Source organism: Triticum urartu, chromosome 4 (genome assembly GCF_003073215.2).
Source record: "Triticum urartu cultivar G1812 chromosome 4, Tu2.1, whole genome shotgun sequence".
Lineage (NCBI taxonomy): Eukaryota > Viridiplantae > Streptophyta > Magnoliopsida > Poales > Poaceae > Triticum > Triticum urartu.
This window is the reverse complement of record NC_053025.1, coordinates 156,084,276-156,098,247: the sequence shown is the minus strand read 5'-3', so window position 1 is coordinate 156,098,247 and position 13,972 is coordinate 156,084,276. Positions and strand designations below refer to the sequence as shown.

Below are 13,972 nucleotides of genomic sequence, written 5' to 3'. Positions count from 1 at the left end.
GTCGATTTCGCCTGGGAAGGAAGATGGACATGAGGAGAAAGTAGGCTCGAGGTAGAAGACACACCACAACCATACGATGAAGATTTGAGGGCACGTCTAGCATCCTCTAAAACCTATATTAAAAAAAAGTGAGTTCCAGGGAGTTTAACCAACATATCCCCTAAACCTAACTTTACCGAAGCAACGAAGATCCCCTAAAGCACTTTGGCTCCTTAAAAGCCATCCTAAATGACTATATTTGGTTCAACTAGCAACCCTGTAGTAAAAGTAGGGAGACGTCTGCGCAACCCCCACGCCACGCCGCAACCATCTACCTTACTGCCAGTCACCCCCCTAGCCATCCTGCAGCCGTTAGCAGCTGCCCTAAGCCGATGATGTGTTGCTAGATGCTCGGGAGAAGCAAGGCCAAATCAAGGATGCAATATCATATCAATGAAAAGCAAGTCCAAATCAATGAGAAGCAAGACCAAATCAACAGAATGTAAGACGAAATCAAGTCGATGCAAGCCCAAAGAAGAAAATTGAAGAAACTTTGTCCTGCACTCGTAGTGGCTTCCATGATTTGGTTCTTTATCCTTGGATCATTTGCAGCTCTTGTTTGGCGGAAACTATTGCCCGTTGATGTTCTTGGTTTGGGCTTAGAGCTATCTAGTAGGAGTATGGTGTTATGTGTGTATGATATTATTGTCTAAAAGCTATCAAATTATGTTCTTATTAGGTTAAATATGTGTTTGACATGAATTTATGTTAGAAATGTTTTTTTGAGGGGCTAAAAGTATAGGGGATTTGCTAGTTGAGAAACAATAGTTCCCTTTAAAAAGAGGGGGGCGGGGAGTCAACTTACACCAAATTTATTTTCAGATGACATACAAATTGCCACAGCCTTTTTTTCACCAGAACTAGAACAAAGCATGCCAGGATTTTGAATTTGACATTAGTTGTGATCCCCATGAACTATCGTATTTCCCCGGTGATCTTGTGAAGTGGAGAGCTGGACAAGGTTGCCAACAAAATAGCATTATGTTGCAAATCTTTATGAGCTCCTCAAAAGGATCAACCCACAAACTCGCAAGAAAACAAACAGACTAAAAGGGGCAAAAATCTTCATCCCAAACGCTCCCTCCCTGATCTAGAATCACCTTCAAAGAGTAAAGTTAGATGACCGGATGAGAATAGCACGCACTCCTGTCCCACTCTCTCGATGTATGTTTTGAATTTTGAAAACGAAAAAGAGAAACTTAGATGTGAATAGTCCACAGGTGTCGAGTTTCTCTTTTTTGTTTCTCGATGTATGTTTCGAATTTTGATCTGAATTTTTTAAGAGTTATCTTAATATGTGCTGTGAAGATGCAGGATTCTTTTTCAAAAAAATTCATAATGTTTAAATTTAAATTCCGGCCGCAAGTCACACGGTAACATGCAAACGTGCATGTCACCTGATCTGTGTCCCGTTGGCACCATCCTGGTCGTAGGACTCACGGGCAACCGCCGCCTGTCCCACTCTCTCGAGGGCCAACGTGCTAGTAGTGAAGGCAAAATCCCAAGTGGACCAAGTTCCACCTACTAAGCTGGGGTGCTCGCCCAACTTTAAGAACAAAGCCAGGTCATTTCCTTGGGCAGTCTACTTCTTTTCTCCGCCTTTTCTATTATTACCGCGAGTTTTGACCATAGAAATGTCATAAACATTCTGATATACGGGAAAAAAGTGAAGAATTTTTTGGAGCACGGACAGAAAATGGCTCGGATGGGTCATGGATTGCCCTTCCATTTAGCCTTTCAGATGACTCGGCACTTCATCTCGTCCTACTCGGCCAGTGCGATCGGATGGTTCAGGTTTCTCCGTTCCTCATCCAACGGCTGAGCGCTCTTCCCCGACGCACTTAAATAATGGGCACGATCGAAGTCGAACGCGCCTCTCATCCCTCTCCCACTTTTGGGTCCGGCAGTTGCCAGCGGGGACTGGGAGCGGGAGGAGAGCCTCGCCGCCGGGTCGCTGCTATGAGTTGAAAACCACTGGCCACCACCTCCTCCTGCTCCTCCTCTCTTCTTGACACCTCAGATCTCATTACAATGGTCAGCGCCTCCAGCCTGCTGCTGCTGCCGTCCTCCGTGCGGGACCTCGCCTCCTGCGTCGTCGCCGACGTCGCCGCCTGCACCACCCCCTCCTCCACCCTCACCTCCCCCGCCTCCCCCTCCACGCTCTCCGTCACCGTCTTCTACCGCGCCGCCGCGCTCCTGCCCGGGCAGAGCTCCCCCGCGCACCTGCGGCTCACCTGGACCCGCTCCCCGCTCGGCCCCACGCTCTCCTTCTCCCCCTCCGCCTCCAACCCCGCCGTGGTCCTCCGCAGGCGCAGGGGCACGCAGTCCGTCCCCGTCGACGACGCCGCACGGCCACAGCTCGTCGTGTTCTGGGACCTCACCGCCGCGCGCTACGACGCCTCCCCGGAGCCGCACTCCGGCTACTACTTCGTCGCCGTCGCCGGCGCCGACGTCGTGCTGGCCGTGGGCGACCTGGCGGCCGAGTTCGTCGAGGAGAGGTTCGAGGGCCGGATCCCCAAGGCCGCGGCTTTGACCGTCCCGTTCGCGCGCAGGGAGCGCGTCGTTGCGCCGGACCCGGCGGCGATGCACACCGCGCGGCGCGTCCGGTTCGCCGAGGGCGGCCCGGATCACGAGGTAAGCGTAGGGTGCTCCGGCGGCGCGGAAGAAGAAGAGCTCTGGGTGAGCGTCGACGGGAAGCGCGCGGTGCAGGCGCGGCGGCCGCGGCTGAACTTCCGGGGGAACCAGACCGTGTTCGTGGACGGCGCGCCGGTGGACGTCATGTGGGACCTGCACGGCTGGTGGTTCCGGGAGCCTCCGTACGGCAGCGCGGTGGTCATGCTCCGGGCGCGCAGCGCGCTGGAGAGCCGGCTGTGGCTAGAGGAGGAGGAGGTCGCCACCGCCGCGCCGGGGTTCTCGCTCGTCCTCCAGGCCTTCAAGTCCCGCGCTGATGGGCGGCTATCATCTGCCCCTGCCCATTGATCATACATGTAGCTACTCCATTCAAATGAGAGGACGGCGAACTTCGTGGAATTAAGCAAACTGCCTGTTTCACTGAAGCCGAAGGGATCAGTAAGCTTACAAGCAACATGATCATGAACATAACAGGTGAATACATTGATGTGAGTGTAGTGTAGGCAAATTTCATCTCCCTTGCTAGTTGATTTTACTCTTCTCCGAATCATAACTTGTGATGTGTGCAAGTACAGTTAACAAAGAACAGCAACATAAAAGTGTGCAATAGTTTGGATCCTTCTGTGTTGAATGATGAAATCATACTTTAGATCCTTCTGTGTTGAAAGATGAAATCTTACTTTAGATCCTTCTGTGTTGAATGATGAGGTGGTGTAGATATCGGGGGCAATAGTGTCTGCTTGTTGCCACTTACCTTCACTGCTGACTGTTCTTATGTAAATACGTCAATAACAGTGGTGCAGTTACAAGTGATTGTTGCAGCATAAATAATCTATCAACAGGTAATAGTAGATGTAATTCTACTAACGCTGACGGGTATTATCAGCCTACTGTTTGATGGCCATTGACATTCACATGTTATCCTGGTGAGACCAGTCATGAAATTTTAGTTACCAAAAGAAAAGAAAAAATGGACACATGATGCTTCGCTAGACATAGACTGTGCGTTGTCTGATTAAGCACTTCCCAGTTCCAAGTAGATGCAAACAGTTGATGTTCGGGAAGAAACTGTGCATGCTTGCCTGAGTACTTGAGTGTGATAAACAGTCAACTGCTTGAGTGTGATCAACAGATAATGTGGTGCTTTAAGAAGAAACCCGAATGAATTCTCATATTTACATCAACTCTCTGAAAACTACTGTAACATATAACAGCCATCCTCGCGCACATGAAAATGTTTCTGATTCTACAGGTCTGCTCAGACTGCAGGAAAAGGAACTGCAAGCAGCTTCTAGCTAGGCTTTACATCATGGCAGCATGCCAACTACGCGAGGACTCTCTATGTTCAACTTCCCTGTCTGGTTGTTATTCTCACCAGGAGAGCCAACCTCAGATGGCGTCGGATTGTTTCCCTGATCCTCCGATGGATGGCATACTACCTGAATCTGATTCGCCTGGCCAGGTTCGTTTGTAAGAACCTGTGACGATGTCGTTGGCGAATGCCCTCTGCCGGAGAACAGGCAGCGGCATGGGTCAGATCTCGACACTTCAGGCAAGCATGGGGGAATTACTATCACCGCGCTCGGCAGAGGCGGCGCAGCATGCTTTCTGCCAGGGTCATTCCGCAGGGAAACTCTACAGACAGGACATGTCGAGTGCTGCTTTAGCCAGATGTCGATGCAGGCCACGTGGAAATCGTGGCCACAGTAAGGAAGAACGCGGAGTACGTCGTCATCTTCGTACTCTGCAAGACAGACGACACACCTGCAAACGAGGATGCAAATGGTTCAGGATAAAGGTTTTGTGTAATCAGGGTAGAATTGCTAAACAAGCATCAATAAATAACAGAAATCGCAATTCAGAATATTACTCAGAGCCCTGCTTCCTTCTTATCGAGCACGGGTGAGCATTTGACCTATTTGATAACAGTTCCCCCATCTTTCATATTCGTGTGATGTCCCATTATAGAACATAGAGGCACGCCCCCAGACGCCAAAATGACATTGCTGTGAACGCGCCCAACTTCTAGCTAAACTAGAAGAGCTAGTAGAAGAACTAAGGCGACAGACTGCACATCAAACTAGTGTTATGCCCCATTATATTCAGTAACAATGCAAGCTCAGTCACCCATGGTTCAGTAGCAAAAATCTAGATAACCACAGCCGTCAACACTCTGGTACTAAAGTGGCATGGTTTGACTTAGGCACCAACATTCACTAGGACATCCAATTTTTCTATCAATGTGACGCTGTACCGCTGCTTGTTCAAGAATCAAGATACGTTAGCACTTATAGCAACACTCAAATATATACTTGTTCCTTGGCACGGAAGAATCTTTCGAGAGCACGCCAAGAGAAAACATCACTAGTGTTGCAACACCCGATTCCCCCAATCACCGATCTGATTCTACCAAAGAGTGCGCGATCGCTCGATCCTCGCTACAGTTAATTCCAAAATGCGATTAGTTCTACAGATGGCGCAGGCGCGAAGTGAATCGCGATCGGTAGACGGGAACCGAGAGGCACATACATGGCTGAGGCGTCCGCCGCCTCGCCGCGGGGGCAGCCTGCGGCGGAGAAGGCGCGGGTGGGGAAGGCGGCTACGGCGGCGGGGTCGACCCCTCCCCCTCCAGCGGCGTGTCCCTGGCGGTCGAACGGAACGTGGGAGGAGTGACCGGCTCTGACCCCGACGGGGGGGAAGCGGGGGAGAGGCGGCGAGGGGCGGCGGCCGCGGCGCACGCGGCGGGTGAGGGCGCAGACGAGCCGGGAGCACACGAAGACGATGAAGAGGACGCTGGCGCAGAAGCCCAGCAGCGTGAGCACCGTGCTCGCCGGCACCATTGGGGCGGCGCCGTCGGCGCCCCGCCGGCGCGGCTCTCTCTCTCTCTCTCTCTCTCTCTCTCTCTCTCTCTCTTCTCCTCCCTTGTGCTGTCGGTTATACGGTTGGAGAATCCGGCCCCCGTTTCTCACAGTTCGGTTGCGTTTCTGTTCCGTTTATGCCGTGATGGTCATGTCTTTTGTTTGGGAAAAGGCAATTCGATGAAAATCTGAAAACTAATGCCATGGGTCATTAGATCAATAGCGAAGGGCAGAGATGAAACCTGAGATTGCTAACTCACCACTTAACCCCTTCCCCTCATTAGAGCATCTCTAGCAAACGACGGCCCGCAAAACACGTCTGCAATTTGCGGAAAAAAAACTTTACGGGTCGCGGCGGGCGGCCGTGGAGTCAGATCCCACAAACGGACACATATAAAGGATATTTGCAGAAGATGCTTTTTTACGAATCGGCTACCCCGAGTCTGCTCGGGCACCGCCGCGTCGACTCGCAAACCGAAAAACTTCAATAAGCGAATTTGACAGTGATTCTGACAAGTGACTTCAAATTCAAATGTTAAAACATAGTTCGCGCGCAAATAAAAGCATAGTTTTGTAGCACAAACGCAAAAGGACTTGCAAAAGCGACGACCACATCCTTGATCATCTTGTTGCTCTTCACTCCGCACCACCTCCATCGAGGTCATTGCCGCCCTCGAATCTATCGCCGACACTTGTTCCCACTCCGGCACCGAGATCACCAGCAGGCTCACTGAATGCATCGACAATATTGGTTCCAAATCCCGATGAGAAAACATCGCCGACAGTGTAACACACATCGGCCGACACAAGCATCCTCCTCTTCAAGATGTCCCTCCTTGTCATATCATGCCACTCTTTGGTGATGTCGCCCATGTTATTGCGGTTCAATGTCATAATCCTATTCTCTTCGGCAAGAAGCTTGGACATGGCTTTGTTTTTGGCGGCACGTGCTCTTCTCACCTCAATGGCCGCATTGCACAACCCCTCGTCCTTAAGCAATTGCCACTTATCCTGCTTCTCCCGTGCCTTCTTCTCAGCCAACTCTTTATTTGTCTCCAATGTCTTCACTAACATCAACTCATTTGATTGCACCATGGCATCTATCTTGTCCCGCAAGCTCGATGCTTCATGGTCCCTCTTGATCTTCTCCTTTGTCTTCTTGTCACCATCGGGCTTGTTCAAGTTTCTTGGGCCATCATCATCTTCATCTTCATCCATGTTGGTAAATGAACCTCTCTTCGGCGGGGATTCCTTGTCAATCAACTTCCACTTCTCGCAACCTTTTAGCATATCCCAACAATGCTCTAGCTTAAAAAGTTTGCCTTCAGAAGCTTCCATGTCTTTGTATCTTTGTTGGGCAATTTTGTCCTACACAATTTAAACAAAGTCAAATGATGCAATCACTTCATATGATGCAAAATGATATGCACAACTTGGGACGTGAAAACGAACTCACATAGTCGAATTCCACGGTTCCACTTGGAGGTGCATTGCATACTTGTTCCAAGCAAGCTGCCCAACGGCTGCAAATCGGCTTGATCACGTCCCAACGCCCTTGGAGTGACCGAAAGGTCTGTGGTGTCCTATTGGGATGCTTGTCCATCATGCGGAAGTATTGATCTTCGATTCTTTGCCAATATATCTTGGAGGTTTGAGATCTACCCGTGCAAGCATCAGGAGACACCACACTCCTAGCCTTGATCAAGATTTGATCTTCCAAGATCGTGTACTTCTTCGATCTCACGCTTTTTTTGCTTGTGATTCCTCATACGCCCCTCATCTACTTCCTCCACTTCATCTTCACCACCGTGATCATCCACGCCACCCTCCATTTCATTGTAATCGAACTAGCGAACGGGGCCCTATCGATGTCGACGGTGTTGGTGTCCAACAAGTTCACGAACTCGGCAATGGCATTGTTCGAACCACTGCTACATTGAGCGACATCAAGTCAAGAACAACCACAATGCCAAAAAGCTAAGCAAGAACAAGAGGTCGAAGATGCATATCTTGCGGACATTTCGTCGAACACCTCGCTTGCGGTGGAAGCAGCGCCGTTGAACGGCATCATCGGGGAACATCTTGCAGGGGCGGAGGGAGTGGACGAAGGCGTCGACCTTTTCGTAGGGACCTTCTTCCGCTTCACGTCTGAAACCTTGCTCACCTTCTCCGCCCGCGGCCGGGCAGATTGCGCAGCGTAAGCGGCGCCCGGCGCGCGCGTCTTTCCGGCAGGACCAGCCGGATTGCCGCCCTGCACGACAATGTTGCCCTGCCACTTGCGGGCAAGCACATTGGGGCCTTAGGTGACGGCGGGGCCGACATGGCCGGCGACGAGATTCGCCGGAGGGGATTGCGCATGCGCGACCTCCACGGTGATGGGGGATGGCTGGGAGGCTTCCATGGCGGCGAAGAATGGCGGGGAAGATGGACCGGAGCGCGTGGTGGCGGGGCAATGGCGGCTGGGAAGGGGGGGGGTGGAGCGGGAACGGTCGCGTGAACATTTCCCTCGCGCCAAATCTCGCCGCGGATAAGGGGCGAGCTCGGTTTGGCCTCCTACCCCGTGAATCTAAAGGTTGAGGGCAAACTTTTGCCGCGCTCCGCAAAAACTTTTACGGGTCGGACGCGTTTGCGGGGTCTGTTCGGGCAGGATTTTCCGTGCAGACCCGTATTTTAGCGGTTATTTTGTGGGTTGGGGCTTTTTACGGGGTCTGCTAGAGATGCTCTTAATCAATTCAATTTACTCGACCCCGCGGGCTTGCTCACACAAAATGCCTCGCTCCATGGTAGCGCCGCCAAATGCGATGGGACCTTGGTGCCCAACAATGGTGACGCGGCGGCGCGACGCTCTTCCCACACAATAGCGACCCGGTGGTGCGGGACTCTCCCCACACGACGACGCATAATGAGAAACCTTTGAAAACCTCATGTGTGAAGTGCATGTTGTTGGGGAACGTAACATGCAATTTCAAAAAAAAATCCTACGATCACGCAAGATCTATTTAGGAGATGCATAGCAACGAGAGGGGGAGCGTGTGGTCACGTACCCTCATAGACCGAAAGCGAAAGCGTTAGTTTAACGCGGTTGATGTAGTCGAACGTCTTCACGATCCAACCGATCAAGTACCAAACGTACGACACCTCCGAGTTTAGCACACGTTCAGCTCGATGACGTCCTTCAAACTCTTGATCTAGCAAAGTGTCGAGGGAGATTTTCGTCAGCACGACGGCGTGGTGACGGTGATGGTGATGTGATCCACGCAAGGCTTCGCCTAAGCACTACGACAATATGACCGGAGGAGTAAACGGTGGAGGGAGGCACCACACACGGCTAAGAGACAATTGATGTGCTTTGGGGTGCCCCCTGCCCCCGTATATAACAGAGGAGAGGGGAGGAGGCCGTCCCTAGGGACGCGCCAAGTGGGGGGGGGACCCACTAGGACTCCTAGTCCTAGTCGGCCCCCTTCCTTCTTTCGGAGGGGGAAAGGGGAAGGAGAGGGAGAGGGAGAAGGAAAGGGGGCCGCGCCCCCTCCCCTTCTCCAATTCGGACTCCCATGGGAGGGCACCCCTTGTGGGCTTCCCTCTCTCCCCCTATGGCCCATGTTGGCCCATTACTTTCCCCGGGGGTTCCGGTAACCCCTCGGTACCCCGATAAATATCTGAAACACTCCGAAACCATTCCGGTGTCCGAATACCATCGTCCAATATATAAATATTTACCTCTCGACCATTTCAAGACTCCTCGTCATGTCCGTGATCTCATCCGGGACTCCGAACAATCTTTGGTCACCAAAACACATAACTCATAATACAAATCATCATCGAACGTTAAGCATGCGGACCCTACGGGTTCGAGAACTATGTAGACATGACCGAGACACAACTCTGATCAATAACCAATAGCGGAACCTGGATGCTCATATTCGTTCCGACATATTCTACGAAGATCTTTATCAGTCAAACCGCAATGACAACATATGTTATTCCCTTTGTCAACGGTATGTTACTTGCTCGAGATTCGATCATCGATATCCTCATACCTAGTTCAATCTCGTTACTGGCAAGTCTCTTTACTCATTCCGTAATGCATCATCCCGTAACTAACTCATTAGTCACATTGCTTGCAAGGCTTATCATGATGTGCATTACCGAGAGGGCCCAGGGATACCTCTCTGATACTCGGAGTGACAAATCCTAATCTTGATCTATGCCAACCCAACAAACACCTTCGAAGACACTTGTAGAGCATCTTTATAATCACCCAGTTACGTTGTGACGTTTGATAGCACACAAGGTGTTCCTCCGGTATTTGGGAGTTGCATAATCTCATAGTCAAAGGAATATGTATAAGTCATGAAGAAAGCAATAGAAATAAAACTTAACGATCATTATGCTAAGATAACTGGTGGGTCTTGTCCATCACATCATTCTCCTAATGATGTGATCCCGTTCATCGAATGACAACACACGTCTATGGTTAGGAAACTTAACCATCTTTGATTAACGAGCTAGTAAAGTAGAGGAATACTAGGGACACTTTGTTTTGTCTATCTATTCACACATGTATCAAGTTTTCGGTTAATACAATTCTAGCATGAATAATAAGCATTTAACATGATATAAGGAAATATAAATAACAACTTTATTATTGCCTCTAGGGCATATTTCCTTCAGTCTCCCACTTGCACTAGAGTCAATAATCTAGATTACATTGTAATGATTCTAACACCCATGGAGTCTTGGTGCTGATCATGTTTTGCTCGTGGAAGAGGCTTAGTCCACGGGTCTGCAACATTCAGATACGTATGTATTTTGCAAATATCTATGTCTCCCTCCTTGACTTGATGACGGATGGAGTTGAAGTGTCTCTTGATGTGTTTGGTTCTCTTGTGAAATCTGGATTCCTTCGCTAAGGAAATTGCTCCAGTATTGTCACAAAAGATTTTCATTGGACCAGATGCACTAGGTATTACACCTGGATCGGATATGAACTCCTTCATTTGTTGTTTCCGAAGCAGCTATGTACTCTGCTTCACACGTAGATCCCGCCATGACGCTTTGCTTGGAACCACACCAACTGACAGCTCCACCATTCAATATAAATATGTATCCGGTTTGCGACTTAGAGTCATCCGGATCAGTGTCAAAGTTAGCATCAACGTAACCATTTACGACAAGCTCTTTGTCACCTCCATAAACGAGAAACATATCCTTACTCCTTTTTAGGTATTTCAGGATGTTCTTGACCGCTGTCCAGTGATCCACTCCTGGGTTACTTTGGTACCTCCCTACTAAACTTATAGCAAGGCACACATCAGGTCTGGTACATAGCATTGCATACATGATAGAACCTATGGCTGAGGCATAGGGAATGACTTTCATTTTCTCTCTATCTTCTGCAGTGGTCGGGCATTGAGTCTGACTCAACTTCACACCTTGTAACACGGGTAAGAACCCTTTCTTTGACTGATCCATTTTGAACTTCTTCAAAACTTTATCAAGGTATGTGCTTTGTGAAATTCCAATTAAGTGTCTTGATCTATATAGATCTTGATGCCCAATATATAAGCAGCTCCACCAAGGTCTTTTGTTGAAAAATTCTTATTCAAGTATCCTTTTATGCTATCCAGAAATTCTATATCATTCCCAATCAACAATATGTCATCCACATATAATATTAGAAATGCTACAGAGCTCCCACTCACTTTCTTGTAAATATAGGCTTCTCCAAAAGTCTGTATAAAACCATATGCTTTGATCACACTATCAAAGCGTATATTCCAACTCCGAGATGCTTGCACCAGTCCATAAATGGATCGCTGGAACTTGCACACTTTGTTAGCACCTTTAGGATCGCCAAAACCTTCTGGTTGCATCATATACAACTCTTCTTTAAGAAATCCATTAAGGAAAGCAGTTTTGACGTCCATTTGCCAAATTTCATAATCATAAAATGCGGCAATTGCTAACATGATTCGGACAGACTTAAGCATCGCTACAGATGAGAAGGTCTCATCGTAGTCAACTCCTTGAACTTGTCGAAAACCTTTCGCAACAAGTCGAGCTTCGTAGACAGTAATATTACCATCAGCGTCAGTCTTCTTCTTGAAGATCCATTTATTCTCTATGGCTTGCCGATCATCGGGCAAGTCAACCAAATTCCATACTTTGTTCTCATACACGGATCCCACATTAGATTTCATGGCCTCAAGCCATTTCGCGGAATCTGGGCTCATCATCGCTTCATCATAGTTCGTAGGTTCGTCATGGTCTAGTAACATGACTTCTAGAATAGGATTACCGTACCACTCTGGTGCGGAACATACTATGGTTGACCTACGAGGTTCGGTAGTAACTTGATCTGAAGTTTCATGATCATCATCATTAGCTTCCTCACTAATTGGTGTAGGCATCATGGGAACAGTTCTCTATGATGAACTACTTTCCAATTCGAGATAAGGTACAATTACCTCATCAAGTTTGAGGGAGTCCTGGATTAGGGGGTCTCCGGATAGCCGGACTATATCCTTTGGCCGGACTATTGAAGATACAAGATTGAAGACTTCGTCCTGTGTCCGGATGGGACTTTCCTTGGCGTAGAAGGCAAGCTTGGCAATACAGATATGTAGATATCCTCCCTTGTAACCGATTCTGTGTAACCCTAGCCCCCTCCGGTGTCTATATAAACCGGAGGGTTTAGTCCGTAGGACAACATACAATCATACCATAGGCTAGCTTCTAGGGTTTAGCCTCTACGATCTCGTGGTAGATCAACTCTTGTAATACTCATATCATCAAGAACAATCAAGCAGGACGTAGGGTATTACCTCCATCAAGAGGGCCGGAACCTGGGTAAACATCGTGTCCCCTGCCTCCTGTTACCATCCGCCTTAGATGGACAGTTCGGGACCCCCTACGTGAGATCTGCCGGTTTTGACACCGACATTGGTGCTTTCATTGAGAGTTCCACTGTGCTGTCACCGTAAGGCTCGATGGCTCCTTCGATCATCGGTAACGATGCGGTCCAGGGTGAGGTTTTCCTCCCCGGACAGATCTTCGTATTCGGCGGCTTCGCACTGCGGGCCAATTCGCTTGGCCATCTGGAGCATATCGAGAGCTACGCCCCTAGCCATCAGGTCAGGTTCGGAAACCTAAACTACACTGCCGACATCCACGGAGACTTGATCTTCGATGGATTCAAGCCCATGTCAGGTGCGCCGCACAGTCACGACGAACACGACGTAACTCTGCCGTCGGACAGTGTTCGGGAGATCGCATCTGCAACTACTCCGACCTTCAATCCGGATCAGATTGCGCCATCCGAGGACGGAGGGATAGACCCTGCCATGGAGGCCGCACCCTCAGTGGCAATGGAGCCGGATACTGACTTCACCCCTTACGAGAGCCGTGTCGCCGAACCACTGGATTCGTCTCCGGCCATGGACTCCGAGCCGCCTGCATCCGTGCCTATCGAATCCGATTGGGCGCCGATCATGGAGTTCACCTCCGCGGATATCTTTCAGCATTCGCCTTTCGGCGATGTGCTAAAATCATTAAGGTCTCTCTCCTTGTCAGGAGACCCTTGGCCGAACTATGTCCGGCTAGGATGGGATGCAGACGACAAAGAAATTCGCTGCCCACCCACCACCCATTTAGTAGCCACTGTCGACGATTTAACCGACATGCTCGACTTTGACTCCAAAGACATCGACGGTATGGACGATGATGCAGGAGACGAACAGGAACCACCGCCCACAGGGTGCTGGACCGCCGCCTCATCATATGATATATACATGGTGGATACCCCCGAAGAAGGCACTGGCGACGAAACAACGGAGGATGACCCCTCCAAGAAGCAACCCAAGCGCCGACGTCAGCGGCGCTGATGTCTACTACACAACCTTCTTCTTGTAGACGTTGTTGGGCCTCCAAGTGCAGAGGTTTGTAGGACAGTAGCAAATTTCCCTCAAGTGGATGACCTAAGGTTTATCAATCCATAGGAGGCGTAGGATGAAGATGGTCTCTCTCAAGCAACCCTGCAACCAAATAACAAAGAGTCTCTTGGGTCCCCAACACACCCAATACAATGGTAAATTGTATAGGTGCACTAGTTCGGCGAAGAGATGGTGATACAAGTGCAATATGGATAGTAGATAATGGTTTTTGTAATATGAAAATATAAAAACAGCAAGGTAGCGAATGATAAAAGTGAGCACAAACGGTATTGCAATGCGTTGAAACAAGGCCTAGGGTTCATACTTTCACTAGTGCAAGTCCTCTCAACAATAATAACATAATTGGATCACATAACTATCCCTCAACATGCAACAAAGAGTCACTCCAAAGTCACTAATAGCGGAGAACAAACGAAGAGATTATGGTAGGGTATGAAACCACCTCAAAGTTATTCTTTCCAATCAATCCGTTGGGCTATTCCTATAAGTGTC

At 49.3% G+C, this 13,972-nt stretch overlaps 2 protein-coding genes across 2 annotated transcripts; one reads left to right on the top strand and one right to left on the bottom strand.

Moving 5' to 3' along the window:
- Nucleotides 1–1,903: 1,903 nt before the first annotated feature.
- LOC125551188 lies at nucleotides 1,904–3,354 on the top strand. Its single transcript, XM_048714350.1, has one exon. It carries the CDS (start codon nucleotides 2,071–2,073, stop codon nucleotides 3,016–3,018), a length of 948 nt encoding a protein of 315 aa, XP_048570307.1. The 5' UTR covers nucleotides 1,904–2,070; the 3' UTR covers nucleotides 3,019–3,354.
- A 438-nt stretch (nucleotides 3,355–3,792) lies between these two features.
- Nucleotides 3,793–5,642, bottom strand: LOC125551189 (E3 ubiquitin-protein ligase EL5-like). Its single transcript, XM_048714351.1, has 2 exons — nucleotides 5,200–5,642; nucleotides 3,793–4,434 (listed from the first exon to the last, which is right to left on the bottom strand). The coding sequence occupies exons 1-2, from the start codon at nucleotides 5,508–5,510 to the stop codon at nucleotides 3,978–3,980; spliced, it is 768 nt and encodes a 255-aa protein (XP_048570308.1). The 5' UTR covers nucleotides 5,511–5,642; the 3' UTR covers nucleotides 3,793–3,977.
- Between the last annotated feature and the right edge of the window lie 8,330 nt (nucleotides 5,643–13,972).